The sequence below is a fragment of the Schistocerca nitens genome, chromosome 4 (assembly GCF_023898315.1).
Source record: "Schistocerca nitens isolate TAMUIC-IGC-003100 chromosome 4, iqSchNite1.1, whole genome shotgun sequence".
Lineage (NCBI taxonomy): Eukaryota > Metazoa > Arthropoda > Insecta > Orthoptera > Acrididae > Schistocerca > Schistocerca nitens.
Window position 1 is genome coordinate 800,472,211 of NC_064617.1, and position 14,554 is coordinate 800,486,764.

General features: G+C 37.4%; 1 protein-coding gene across 5 annotated transcripts in view; it reads left to right on the forward strand.

Annotated features, from left to right (window-relative positions):
* The window catches only part of LOC126253204 (inositol polyphosphate-5-phosphatase A), a 373,218-nt gene that overhangs the window by 291,274 nt on the left and 67,390 nt on the right, over window positions 1-14,554 (forward strand). For 2 of the 5 annotated variants that reach the window (XM_049954379.1, XM_049954380.1), the window contains one exon: window positions 11,785-11,821. In XM_049954379.1, the coding sequence (XP_049810336.1) occupies window positions 11,785-11,821 (37 nt within the window). Of the gene's footprint in view, window positions 1-11,784; window positions 14,053-14,554 lie in introns of those variants that run through there. The other 3 variants (XM_049954376.1, XM_049954377.1, XM_049954378.1) reach the window with 2 other exon arrangements.

Consider the following 14,554-nt stretch of genomic DNA (forward strand, 5'->3'; position numbering starts at 1 on the left):
GTGCTACAGAAGAATGCTGAAGATTAGATGGGTAGATCACATAACTAATGAGAAGGTATTGAATAGAATTGGGGAGAAGAGACATTTGTGGCACAACTTGACTAGAAGAAGGGATCAGTTGGTAGGACATGTCCTGAGGCATCAAGGGATCACCAATTTAGTATTGGAGGGCCGCGTGGAGGGTAAAAATCGTAGAGGGAGACCAAGAGATGAATACACTAAGCAGATTCAGAAGGATGTAGGCTGCAGTACGTACTGGGAGATGAAGCAGCTTTCACAGGATAGAGTAGCATGGAGAGCTGCATCAAACCAGTCTCAGGACTGAAGACGACCACAACAACAACAACAACAACAACAGTGCTGCCACATGCTCTGCCAGGGATTTGATCAGATACACACGACCTAAAAATCGCCCTACCTCCCCCCCCCCCCCCTCTCTCTCTCTCTCTTTCTCTCTCTCTCTCTCTCTCTCTCTCTCTCTCTCTCTCACACACACACACACACACACACACACAAATAAAACATAGTTAAAGTTCATGTTTCTGTAAGTTTCCACTGTTTAATGCCTCCATTACACAGGAGAACCTCTCTTTTTTTTCATTCTGCATTCTGTTGTTTGTATTTCATCCTGCATTTTCCAGTATCATTTTAATAGTTGACACCCTTGTTACCTAATAGGCTTGTATCTTCGTCACAAACATTTTCAAATATTCTCCACTCACCCATTTTTCTGCTGCACAGTAATACATACTGTTCTTGTCTTGTACCTCAAGTTACAGTTGCTTGGATGGTTTTTTTGCCATGTTTTTGTTGCTGTTATTTCTTTATTCCGTGTGTTGTTTCTCTCATTTTGTCACAACCTTGCCTTCAATTGTATGTCTGCTGTAGTTCCACCTGCACTGCCATAAGCATTGCTATTCTTGAATGAGATCTAATTAACAATGGAGTAGGTCTGCAGCTCTGTGACAAATGTAATGCATTGTAACTCTAATCTTAAGTACAGAAGTAAGCTTCATGGAATAGAACTTTAGTTTCACACTGTATGCCTCATTTTAATCCACGTGAGATGAAAAATGATTATTAGTGTTGCTTCATTTTATCTCAAATAGTTGATTTTTATTATATAACCCTGCGATTATAGTCATCTTTGATGCTGTTTTCTTTCTTTCTACTACCAAAACAACTAAACAATACCCCAGTCCTGTGACTTGCATACTCTGACTCTATCCCCATCAAAGTAAAACATCTTTGTGGTAATGAGTATGACATTACAGTAGTTCGCACTATACATGTGCATAAAGTTATCTGCCCAGCCAGTTTTTTTTATTTTTTATTTATTTTTTTTATTTTAATTTTTTTAAGGCATCTTTTAGTTCTTAAGTTAAAGAAGCTCTCAGCACACTCATTGCATTCGTTCACTTACATTCCTGTGTGTTTGTCATTATAAAAATCAGTTTCAGGGAACATGGAATGTGTTACAAGGTAACAGTGTTTCATAATTATAACTTCCACTAAAATATAAATATTAATCAAATTTTATTTGTAGAATTGTTGGGGATTCCCTCACTCTTTGATTCTTTGTGAGAAAACAGTAAATAAAAGGAGAATTAATGTAATCTGACATCGTTAAAATGTACAGTTCTGTTAAATATTATAATACATTGTAGCCTTTATTAAAGTAAGTTTGGCAGCAACAATGATCAATAGGAACACAGTTTTGCAGTAGTGAGTACGTGGCTTAATAAAATGATTACCTTAAAACCTTAATTGAGTCGGCTAGATGAACTTAATTTTTTGGAAATTTGTGGTAAGTTTGTATGGGACCAAACTGCTGAAGTCATTGGTCCCTAGGCTTACACATTGCTTAATCTAACTTAAACTAATCAACACTAATGACGACACACACACACACACACACACACACACACACACACACACACACACACGAGGGAGGACTGGAACCTCCAATGAGAGGAGCCGCACGAACTGTGGCAAGGCATATGCGATTGCAGTCTTTCTTGGCGTATTCCACTGATGACTTCTTCTCGGGTTATCAGCAGAGTTGTGGTGTCATCTTGTTGCAATGTACCCATCATCTTAAGTGTCGGGATGCTGTGTTCTGCATATCTGTATAGCTGCTGTCCGCTACAATTTAGTAAACAGGCATAGCGGTTTTCAGCTCAGTGCAGCGTGGAACCCACAATTGATAAAATATGTCAGGAATGCTCCAATCTGAAGGCAGCGGCGTCCGCTGACAAATTGGATAGCCCACGGGTCTCGACGCCGGTCTGCCCTCCCCCGCCCCCCTCCCCCGCCCCCCTCCCCCACCACCACCACCACCACCACCACCACCACCGACGCAGTACCCCCTTCCGGAGGAACTTGATTGGCCGGCCTACAGAAGCAGACGACAGACAGCAGCTATATAAATATGCAGAACACAGCATCCCGACACTTCACCAGAGAAGATGATGGGTACGAAACTCATTGAAACGTTGCGACAAGACGACGCCACTACTCGGCTGATAACCTGAGAAGATTTCATCTGTGGCAAGGTGCCTCATATGGCATGGCTACACCGCGTGGCTTAACTTATGAAAATCGTGTTAACTTAATGAAAAATCACATTCTGTAGAGTACCAGTAACTGGTTCATCTGTAAATGTGCAAAAAAAAAGCCATCTACACTATTATTCAAGCATCAGCCTGTTGTGTAGCTGTCTCAGACTACTTCAGTTAGCTGCATGCATGCTGCTTTTTGATTTGCTGCTAATACACCACAACTTTTACATGTGTTTCTGCATTTTCACAGTGAACAACTTAACAGTTATTAGTGTGACTGTTTATTAATAAAAGTAGAGTAACAGTAATTATTCTCTCTCTCTCTCTCTCTCTCTCTCTCTCTCTCTCTCCTGTGTAATTACTTTGCAATGTGACACTGTTCTGAGTGTAGTGTACTTATATTACCAGCCTATATTTACATTAAATTTGCATTTCCGGGTAGATGGAAGTTATAGATTGATGGGAATATTGGGATAACTGAATTAGGCCTATCATGCTGTTCAGTCATGCTCATTTCTTCCACTATAATTTGTTGAATAAAATGTTCACTCGGTGGACCTCTGGCTTCCTAGAAGTGACTGTCTTTCAATCAAGAAGTGTTTCCCCATTCCTTTATTTTCGTTAAGTCTTACTTCACCCACATTTACACATGGGAGGAATCATAAAAAGTGGAGAAGGTGTAAAACTCCAGGAGGTGTGTGTGTGTGTGTGTGTGTGTGTGTGTGTGTGTGTGTGTGTGTGTGTGTGTGTGTGTGGTAAAACATCATTTAACTTCATTTTGGAAGCTAATGAGTTGTTTAGCAAATCATATTATGTAAAAAATACAATTTGTCTTGAAATGAAAGATTCCCTAAGTTGCTGTTATGTGCAGGAAATTCCAGTGTTTGTTATCTGCACTTCCAACATTTGTGGACTATAGAGAATCTTCAGGTATTCACAATTACAGTGTCATGCACTAGGTTCCTATTTTTGTGTTGTTGAGTTACTGTATTAATAAAAAGACTACAGATGTGTATTTTATTCTGTGCAATGTCTCTTTGTCTTCAGATATTAATAGAACTTCACATTTAACAAAAAATTATTTCATAGTGTAATCCCCACATAAAACAATAAAACAGTCATTCTCATATCAGAACAGAACAGAGATCCATATTTTATATACCTGCATCTGGTAGTGATAAACTAGTGTAGTTTTTTTAATTTTCAAGAATTATGTTGAAATGTCCAGTGTACAATTGTAATGAGATATAATGAAAATTAATTATGAATTAATGAACAACATATGTTCAATCTACTGTATACATGCCTTAAGAAGACTCAAAAAGATGGCCATAGGAAATAACTGAATCGGTAGAAATTGAATGATGTTGATCAGAATAGACTTCTTTCAAACCATTACCAAGTTGAGCTGTCAGACAATACTATATTTTTGTATTTGTTTATTATCTGTTTACTTATCAGTCTCTGTGGGAGTCACAGCTTCTTGGTCATGGAAAGAGTCAGTACGTAGTTTACAGAATGCCGATTAGAAAGTTTATAAACAAAGAATTAAAGAAAACACCAAAAACAGAATATATGATCACATAGAAAAGTTTTCAACTACTGTGGGGAACTCCTGTACAGAGTAAAAGTAGTGTGCCGAAGGAAACCTTTCAATTTGGATTTGATTATGTGGGGTTTATCATACAGGCACTAGTTTATTATTATTTCTGGTTCTGCTGGAAGCTTATTGAAAATGAAACCTGCTGAATAGTGCACACATGTACAATGCTTAAAGAATTGTCATGCAAGTGCACATCCTTTCTTCTATCTTGTGTTCACTGAATGAATGTTGCAATTTCTTCTATCTTGTGTTCACTGAATGAATGTTGCAATTTCTTCTTAATGAGTCAATGTTGTTAACACATCCGGTAAGTCATTAAATAATATAATTGGATAGATAAAAAAATGTACTCGCCAAGTGGCAGCAGGTGAACACACAAATAAAAAAAGATTTTAAATATGCAGGCTTTCATAGCCAGTGGCTTCTCCTTCTGGCAGAAGATTGAAGGGGAAGGAAGAGAGTTGAAGGAAAAGGACTGTAAGGGTTTAGGAAGAGGGGTAGAGTTAGGAAAAGTCACCCAGAACCGCAGGCCAGGATAGACTTAATGGATGGGATGAGAAGGAAAGTCACTTAATAAGATTTTTTGGACTCAGTTATATACAGTATTTCATTAATCTTTAATTACGCATCTCACTTTAGCTATCGCAGCTGTAAACACAATAAACACTTTTTCGTCTGCCAGATAAAGTTGGCAGTGATCAGAAAGCAGTCCATTTCATTAGACTTCCCTTGATCCTGTAACTCCCACCAGTTACCTTACTGACAGTCTTTGAAATGTGCACACAGTAATAGACGCAATTCAGATTTATTTGTCACATTTAAGGTATTGAATTGTGAACAGCAGTATAGAACTATAGTTCTCTCACACAGTCTTATTAAGTAAAATACCTGTTTCTAAATTAACTCCCCACCCCTTTCTCTTTTAGTGTCTCATTTCAGGTGGAATGAATGTCTCACAGCAGAATAAGTGGCTTACCTCTCACCAAGATTATAAAGAGAGATCCATATTTTGTCTAAGCTGTCATTTACTTTTATGAATGTAGTTCACCATGTCAGTAAAATAGAGAAATATATTTTATGGTGGAATTTCAACCATTCGCTGTGAACCTAGAGTATTAAGATATGCTTCAGTTCTGTAAGAAGCTGTGCATATAATGAACTATAGCAATAAATAGTAATGAAGATTAGTTGTTTGCATTTGTATACCAGTATAGCAGATGAGAAAAATATGACATCAACAGAATCGAAGTGTGTTTCAATTGCATCTAGGATTCCATTGTGTTTCTTAAATGAGCTACATAAAGCATTGCTATGTGTATAGCCCATTCAACATCTACTGCAGTGGCACTGTATTTGTGATTGGGAGTTATGGCTGCACTATAGTGAAGGTTATGTAGAGTATGCTACAGAGTAAAAAGGAACTCACTCGCTGACACAGAGGAAAGTAACAGTGTGATGAAAGAGACATTTGGTGAATGTGGCTCTCTGATAAAGCATCTCAGAGAAGAAAAGCCATATCATCATAACTACTCATAGCAATAGAAATAAGTGTGTCCAAATATTAGATTCTGTGAAGGAAGAAGTTAAAGGATTTAAACATGATGGGTTAATTGATAACTAATTCTCTTTTTGTAAAAAATCTATATATAAAAATATCCATCTCCTTTTCACACAGTCTGCAGCCCTGGAGAACCATGTTCACTTTCAAATTGTGTAATTTCTGCCACTGTTTAATTATTACACTTGTAACATGTAAGTGTGTGTGTACTCATGATGAAAAATCAGAAATTCTCCTTACAAAAATTATATTTGTGAAGCTGTGCTAAAACAGGTTGTTTCAAATGCTATATTCCGAAATCACATGCATTGTATCAACACTGTTGGTCTTTATTATTCAGTGACATCGATCACGAGATTGATTTCATATACCATTAGTTTTCACTTATCAGCTTGGACACTGTTTGCCTTAGCAAACATAACATGCTGGAAATCTACAATACACTTGCTCAACTACTCTTGCTTGAATAGTCTGCCATAATTAGAACTTGGAAAGATTTCAGATTTTACTTCATGAACAGTGGACAAACCGCATGGAGGAGTTTATCAAATTACGTATTCTTCTGGAGACAAACTTCATTCATAGCAATAACAAATCAGTCAACATTTGCCTGCTCACAAATGTGCCATATTCCAAAACACAATCTTTTCCATATTTTGATGAAAATCTTTAGAATGAATGCGAAGGTGCTGCTTGTTATTCCTGGTATAGCATCATCATACTTTGGAAGCAGAATCTTTAAGTTCTTGAAACCCTGAGAACTTTTATATCTGGCATTTAGCATTTAATTAACAGTACAAAATTTCCCTTTCTTTCTAATAATATCATTAATGAAGGTATTCATTGTTAACTTTCTGCTATAAATTTATGCAGTTTTTGAATTAGTTTACTGGAAATCTAAGTTACAGAGTAACCATCCCACTGCTATAACATTCACATATGAATAGGATATAATGATGCAGATAGTTCTTTTATTTAAAAACTGGAACACACAGTATTGATGTTTCACAATAATGATTATTGTATAGTTTGTTGCGAACCAGCTCTTGGCTTTCTGTGCCATCTTCAAATAACTTAAAGGAAACTAACAGTCCACACAACATCTGTGAGAGTTTATAGTTGTGCAAATATTGTTTTGCAAGATGTGTGACCTTTTCTTCAAAGAGCAAATAAAGGTAGTAAACCAACATTAATTGAAATTCTGGGTATCAGTAAACACAGAATCCTGCCTTAATTCTTAATGATCAAATAGAGTTTCATTACTCACTCATGTTAAAGTAGCTGTAGCCAGTTTTTTCTCACAATTAGATAATACACTTGTTGTAAATAGTATAATTGTTCCCTACCCACCTTCCACTGTCTGCTACCTCCTCTGTGCCTCCTTCCTTGCCTCGTCGGTGTTTTATCTGTTCATCACATTCACCAGTTATTTTATCCATATAATACGGTAGTCTATACCAGTGCTCACATGCGTACTGCTTTGACCTGTGCATTTTTATACTTTCATTCTTTAAGAATAATGTAATGCAAGGCTTATTTTCTCATAGCTTATTTGTATATTTTAATATTCTTGTGTTTTTCGTATAGGTATATAGTCATACCATAGGTGCAACTGCAATAGAGGGGTATCTGTTGAGAGGCCAGACAAACACATGGTTCTTGAAGATAAGCAACAGACTTTCAGTAGTTGCAGGGGCAACAGTCTGGATGATTAACTGATCTGACTGTGTAATACCAATCAAAACAGCCTTGGATATTGCGGACAGCTGAAAACAAGGGGAAACTACAGCCATAAATTTTTTCCAAGGGCATATTCCGGAAGTAAAATAGTTCTGCATTCTGATCTTCGGGTGGGGACTACTCAGGAGGACGTCGTTATCAAGAGAACCAAAATTGGCGTTCCACAGATTAGAGCGTGGAATGTCAGATCCTATAATCGGGTAGGCAGGTTAGAAAATTTAAAAAGGGAAATAGAAAGGTTAAAGTTAGATATAGTGGGAATTAGTGAAGTTCGGTGGCAGGAGGAAGAGGATGTCTGGTCAGGTGAATAAAGGGTTAAAAATACAAAATCAAATAGGGGTAATGCAGGAATAGGTTTAATAATGACTAAAGAAATTGGAACATGGACAGCATAGTGAACACATTATTGTAGCCAGGACAGACACGAAGCCCACACCCACCACAGTAGTAAAAGTTTATATGCTAACTAACTCGGCAGATGAGGAGGAGTTTGAGGAAATATATGAGGTAAAGGAAATTATTCAGATAGTTCAGGGAGACAAAAATTTAATAGTCATGGGGGACTAGAATTCAGTAGTAGGAAAAGGAAAAGTAGTAGGTAAGTGTGGTCTGGGGGAAAGAAATGAAAGAGGAAGCTGCCTTGTAGAATTTTACACAGAGCATAATGTAATCATAGCTAACACTTGTCTTAAGAATCATGAAAGAAGGTTGTGTAGTGGAATAGACCTGGAGACACCAGAAGGTTTCAGATTGATTGTTAATGCTAGGACAGAGATTTAGGAACCAGGTTTTAAATTGTAAGACATTTTTAGGAACAGATGTGGACTCTGACTACAATTTATTGGTTATGAACTGCAGAAACTGCAAAAAGGCAGGAATTTAAGGCGATAGGACCTGGATAAAGTGAAAGAACCAGAGGTCGTAGGAAGTTTCAGAGGGAGCATTAGGAAACGATTGACAAGAACAGGGGAAAGGAATACAGTAGAAGAAAAATGGGTAGCTTTGAGAGGTGAAATAGTGAAGGCAGCAGAGGATCAAGTTGGTAAAAAGACGAGGGCTAGTAGAAATCCTTGGGTAACACAAGATATATTGAATTTAATCGATGAAAGTAGAAAATGTAAAAATGCAATAAATGAAGCAGGCAAAAAGGAATACAAACGTTTAAAAAAATGAGATCGACAGGAATTGCAAAATGGCTAAGCAGGAATGGTTAGAGGACAAATGTAAGGATGTAGGAGCATATATCACTAGGGATAAGACAGATGGTGCCTACAGGAAAATTAAAGAGACTTCTGGAAAAAGTCAAGAGATCAGATGGCAAAGAAGCAAAGAAGAGAGATCAGAAAGGTGGAAGGAGTATAAAGCGGGTCTATACACGGGAGATGAGGGCAATATTAGGGACATAAAAGAGGACATAGATGAAGATGAGAAGGGATATATGATACTGTGTGAGTAATTTGACAAAGCACTGAATGACTTAAGTCAAAAAAAGGCCTGCGGAGTAGACAACATTCCATTAGAGCTATTGATGGCCTTGACAGAGCCAGCCATGACAAAACTCTACCGTCTGGTGAGCAAGATGTGTGAGACAGAAATACCCTCAGATTTCAAGAAGAATATAATAATTCCAATTCCAAAGAAAGCAGGTGCTGCAGATGTGAAAATTACTGAACTATCAGTTTAATAAGCCACAGTTGCAGAATACTGCCATGAATCCTTTACAGAAGAATGGAAAAACTGGTAGAAGCTGACCTCGAGGAAGATCAGTTTGGATTCCATAGAAATGTAGGAACATGCGAAGCAATACTGACCCTACCACTTATCTTGGAAGACAAGTTAAGGAAAGGCAAACCTACATTTTTAGCATTTGTAGACGTAGGAAAGGTTTTGACAGTGCTGACTGGAATACTCCTTCCAAATTCTGAAGGTGGCAGGTGTAAAATACAGGGAGCGAAAGGTTATTTACAATTTGTACAGAAACCAGATGGCAGTTACAAGAGTCGAGGAGCATGAAAGGGAAGCAGTGGTTGAGAAGGGAATGAGACAGTGTTGTAGTTTATTCCTGATGTTATTCAATCTGTATATTGAGCAAGCAGTAAAGGAAACAAAAGAAAAATTTAGAGTGGGAATTAAAGTCCATGGAGAAGAAATAAAAACTTTGAGGTTTGCTGAAGACATTGTAATTCTGTCAGAGGCAGCAAAGGACCTGGAAGAGCAATTGAACGGAATGGACAGTGTCTTGAAAGAAGGAAATAAGATGAACATCAACAAAAGCACAACAAAGATAATGGAATGTAGTCTAACTAAATCAGGTGGTGCTGAGAGTATTACGAGGGCGGTTCAGAAAGTAACTTCCGATTGGTCACAGTGCGGGTTGTGGGGGGAGTAGCGACGCCATTTGTGCGTTCACGCACTCAACAGGTCAGTCGGCATCAAGCCGTGGTCGAGTGAACGTCGTACCTGCGCTAGTTTAGTTTTTGTGGCAGTTTGAAATGTGTGCTGCAATAGAAAACCCCGCCAAATGTGAAGTGCGTGCTGTCATAAGGTTTTTTACAGCCAAAGGATATTCTGCAGCAGCTATTCATCGTGAGCTTTGTGCCGTGTACGGACCAAGAGTTATGAGTGGAGGAGTTGTCCGTGAATGGGTACGTTTATTTAAAAGTGGACGAGAAAACGTTGCACGATAACGCCCGTCCTCACTCTGCTTGCAGAACAACGGCCCTTCTTGAGTCCTTCAAGTGGGACGTTATCAACCATCCACCTTACAGCCCAGACCTGGCGCCAAGTGATTATCACCTCTTCATGCATTTGAAGAAATGGCTCGGGTCACAGCGGTTTGATGACGACGAAGAGCTCAAAGATGTGGTCACAGGCTGACTCCAGGCACAAGCGGGTGATTTTTATGCAGAAGGAATTTCAAAGCTTGTGAAGAGATACGATAAGTGCCTCAATCGCTATGGAGACTATGTAGAAAAATAGTGCAAAGATGTATATATTAAAATATTTTTATTTAACTTGGTGTATTTTTTTAAATCAACCGGAGGTTACTTTCTGAACGGCCCTCGTAGATTAGGAAATGAGACACTTAAAGTAGTAAACAAGTGATGCTATTTGGGAAGCAAAATAACTGACAATGGTCAAATTAGAGAGTACATAAAATGTAGACTGGCTGTGGCAAGCAAAGCACTTCTGCAGAAGAGAAATTTGTTAACATCAAGTATAGATTTAAGTGTTAGGAAGTCTTTCTGAAAGTATTTGTATGAAGTGTAGCCATGCATGGAAGTGAAACATGGATGATAAACAGTGTAGGCAAGAAGAGAATTGAAACTTTTGAAATGTGGTGCTACAGAAGAATGCTGAACATTAGATGGGTAGATCATGTAACTAATGAGGAGGTATTGAATAGAATTGGGGAGAAGAGAAATTTGTGGTACAACCTTACTAGAAGAAGGGACCAGTTGGTAGGGCACATACTTAGGCATCAAGGAATCACCAATTTAGTACTGGAGGGAAGTGTTGGTGGTAAAATTTGTAGAGGGAGACAAAGAGATGAGTACAGTAAGCAGATTCAGAAGGATGTAGGTTGCAGTAGTTACTTGGAGATGAAGAGGCTTGCACAAGAGAAGCAGCGTGGAGAGCTGCAGTAAACCAGTCTTTGAACTGAAGACCACAACAACAACCACCATAAAAGGTCACAGAACTTTCAAAAAGCAATCTTCGTGTAGCTATGAACTCCTGCAGTAACTTGTGGACTATCTGTTTAATTTTAATTGTTGAGCAGGGCCTAGAAATCTGAAAGCTAGTTTATAAAAAATTATAAAATAAATATTGTTGTGAAATACATGCTGTGTCTTCCAGTTTTTAGTATGTCTGTTTCACCATGTACTGATGGAATAGTTCACAAATTATTTAAATATTGCATTAAATATTAAACTTCAGCAATCCTCTATTGGAAGGAAGCTTACAATTTAATGACAGTCGGTTAAGTATTATACATCAAGTGAGCCAAGCAATTACATATACTGTTGTTGACGCTATAATCTGTTCAGTGAAACTCCATTTCTGTGCAAATTTTTGTAGTGATGTGGTTTATTCCTGTATTATTTCTTGTTTATTTTGTTGAATGGGTACTAAAGTAAACACTGTCTGAAGTTTAAGATTGATGGAGGTTACGTATTATGTTCTCTTTGAAAATGTACAGCAATGTGTCTATTAAAAAAAAAAAATTGTAACAATCCAGCTTTTTGTTACTGCTTTAGACAAGAAAATTTCTGTGGAATTCTCAAACTTTCTAGCATCATACAATTTTTCTTCTGTTTCAGCCTGTCTTCCTGAAGTTGGATCTAATTGCAAATGCAGGTATGATCTCATGTTGCACGTATCGTGATGCTGAATGTGAATCTCCACCATGCTTCGGACGTCCAGTTTTGTCTTTTGAGACCAATTCAAGCAATTCCAATTTCTGGCCTTCCAAGCACAACCTCAATGTCCAAAGAGCAAATACATACGTGGTGATAGAACCAAATCCTAACACTCATTTTCTTGCACTACCTCAATCCGCCCTTTTGCACGAGCCATATACACCAGAAAGTGTTGACACCCCTTCATCATCACCAGTTCCTGCATATATGGAACAAACCTTTGAGCCTCTGGATAAAAGACATCTGGATAATGTAGAATCCTCTGTGTGTCTAGATGTGGTTAAAAAAATAAATGAAAGTTTTATCTGTGATAAAGTATTCGATGCTACACAAACTGATACTAATATATATGAACCTGTAGCAGATTGCACACAAAGTACAAATTCAATTGTACCTGAGGAAGTTCATCATTGTACTCAGTTAGATAACTTCAGAATAATACAAGAAGGAGCAGAGGGTGCTTTGTCACATGTTGCAACTGCAAAACATCCTGAATTAAGGCAAATGGATTATACACCATTGACACAAACAGGTGACTTATTTTCAGTCATTAAAAATAGTGTCAAAAGAAGTTATTCAACAAACAGTATGGAAAATGTTGGACAGAGTTTTGTAGAAACTAACATAGCTACATCATCTCAACAAATTTCAGAGCACGGACTGCGAAAATGCAGATGCTTCAGTGATTCATGGTCAAGAAAGGGAACTCCTCGTGCTCCAGTCAGTGTTCAACCAAAAATCCGTGTTCGATTGATCTCTGATTCAAGTTCTCATTCTGTACGCCTTCAAAGTCATCATAGTTCCTCTGATGAAGACTGGTTTGAGGAAGTTGCTAGTGATGATGAAACTAGTTATTCTCATGAACATATTATGAATGTTGATTGCATTCTTTCTTCTGAAGCAGTAAACCTTCCCAAGGAAACTGTCAATAGGAAACAAAATTATGCTGATCAGACAGAAACTGGAAATAAATGTTCATTTGTTGGCACCAGAGTCTCAGTACCTGTTGCATTGCATATGAGTAGTACTCCATCAACCCTGCTTTCTTCTGTTGCTTGTGATGCAGTTGCTGTGAATAATCCAAAATCAGAGATTTGTGGTTCTGTCCTCAGTTTACAGAAAGAACCAGATTTGCCAGTAGAGGCGCAGACAAGTTCAGCTACACTTAGATTATTAGACAAAGGGTTTCCTGATAAATATAACTCTGAGGAGAGTGGAAGGAGTATTAGTACTCCTCTTGAATCTCTTGATGTGCCTTCTTTTAGTAGGCAGCCATTGGTTGGTGATCCTCAGTTAATAGAAACTGATGCAAGCACAACAAGCACTAATCCATTTCAGTTTTTTTCAATGAACTGTTGTATTAGGGGTAGCAAAAGTGATAGAAGTCAAAGTGAAAGGGAGGAAAGAAAACAGGAAGGATGTTGTTGTTTACTCTAAACTGGTTTTCTTCTTAACTGTGGATGAACTGAATCTCTGACTATGCCAAAAAGGAATGAAACAGATTGAAAGTAGTTTGTTGAATTTTCTTGTAAGTAAAAGCTAGCAGTAGTTAAAACCAGTTGTTGCTTGTATATGTTATGTACTGGCAAAGTATGCAAAATGTAACTCTTTGTGCATGCTGTTGTCCATGGTGTATTTATTTTTTATACTTTATATTATATGTATATATTTTCATTAAGACATGACACTGCACAGCTGTGTTAATATTCTCTGAGACTGATTATATTTACTGCAGTATTTGTGACCAAATACAGAATGTCTGTTGCGTTGAAACTGTGAATTATGTATAACTAGTGATTCATCTAAAATAAAGAAAAATAAAACATAATCCTTATTGAACAGGGTGCAAAACAGATTCAGGAAATAAATGAGATGTGAAGACACGATGATGATTATTGAAAGAATTAATCAGCAATGTAGTGAATCATTAGTGATGCACCATGAGAGTCAGTCACAAGCTTGATCTTTTATAAATATCTCACTCCTATGTGCATGCTGTGCTGATGCATGAATCAGTGCCCAAACAAACCACTGTGTGTAATTATTTGTTAAAATATTCCCTGCCTTCCTAGCTTTTCTTCAGTATTGGATGAACTTGAAACATCAGCATAAGTTTATGCTTGTAAAGAAGTTGACTTGTGTTCGGGTGAGTACTACAATAATGGAGAAATCCAAGTGGTCTCAGGTCTTCAGTTAGTTATTTGTATATTCAATGAATCAAGCTTCCAGTAGCTCATTATAATATGAAACTCATTTATTCAGTCACCAATTCAGTGTAATCTCTAGATCCCATCATGATAGAGAATTTTAATGATCTAGACTTGCTTAGATATACATGAACAACAGAGAAGTAGTTGTTATTAACTAAACATGTTAACAGTAAACTATCACTACACTGTTATGTACTGTTTGAAGTTATAGAAGCTACATTTAAATTAGTAAAATCAGCAGAAAGTTACTAAATTTATCTCCTATTGCTAATTTAATAGTTATGATGACATTCATATTTTTCAAATAATGTCAGTTATTTCCTTGTGTAACAGTAAAAACCTATTTGCACTCAGCATTATTACTCATAATGCAGCTACAGAACTCTTTAATTCAAGAGTCTAGAAAACTCGCTAATTTTTAGTAGTAGTTGCTATTAAAGTGAAGAGAGTTTCTACATCAT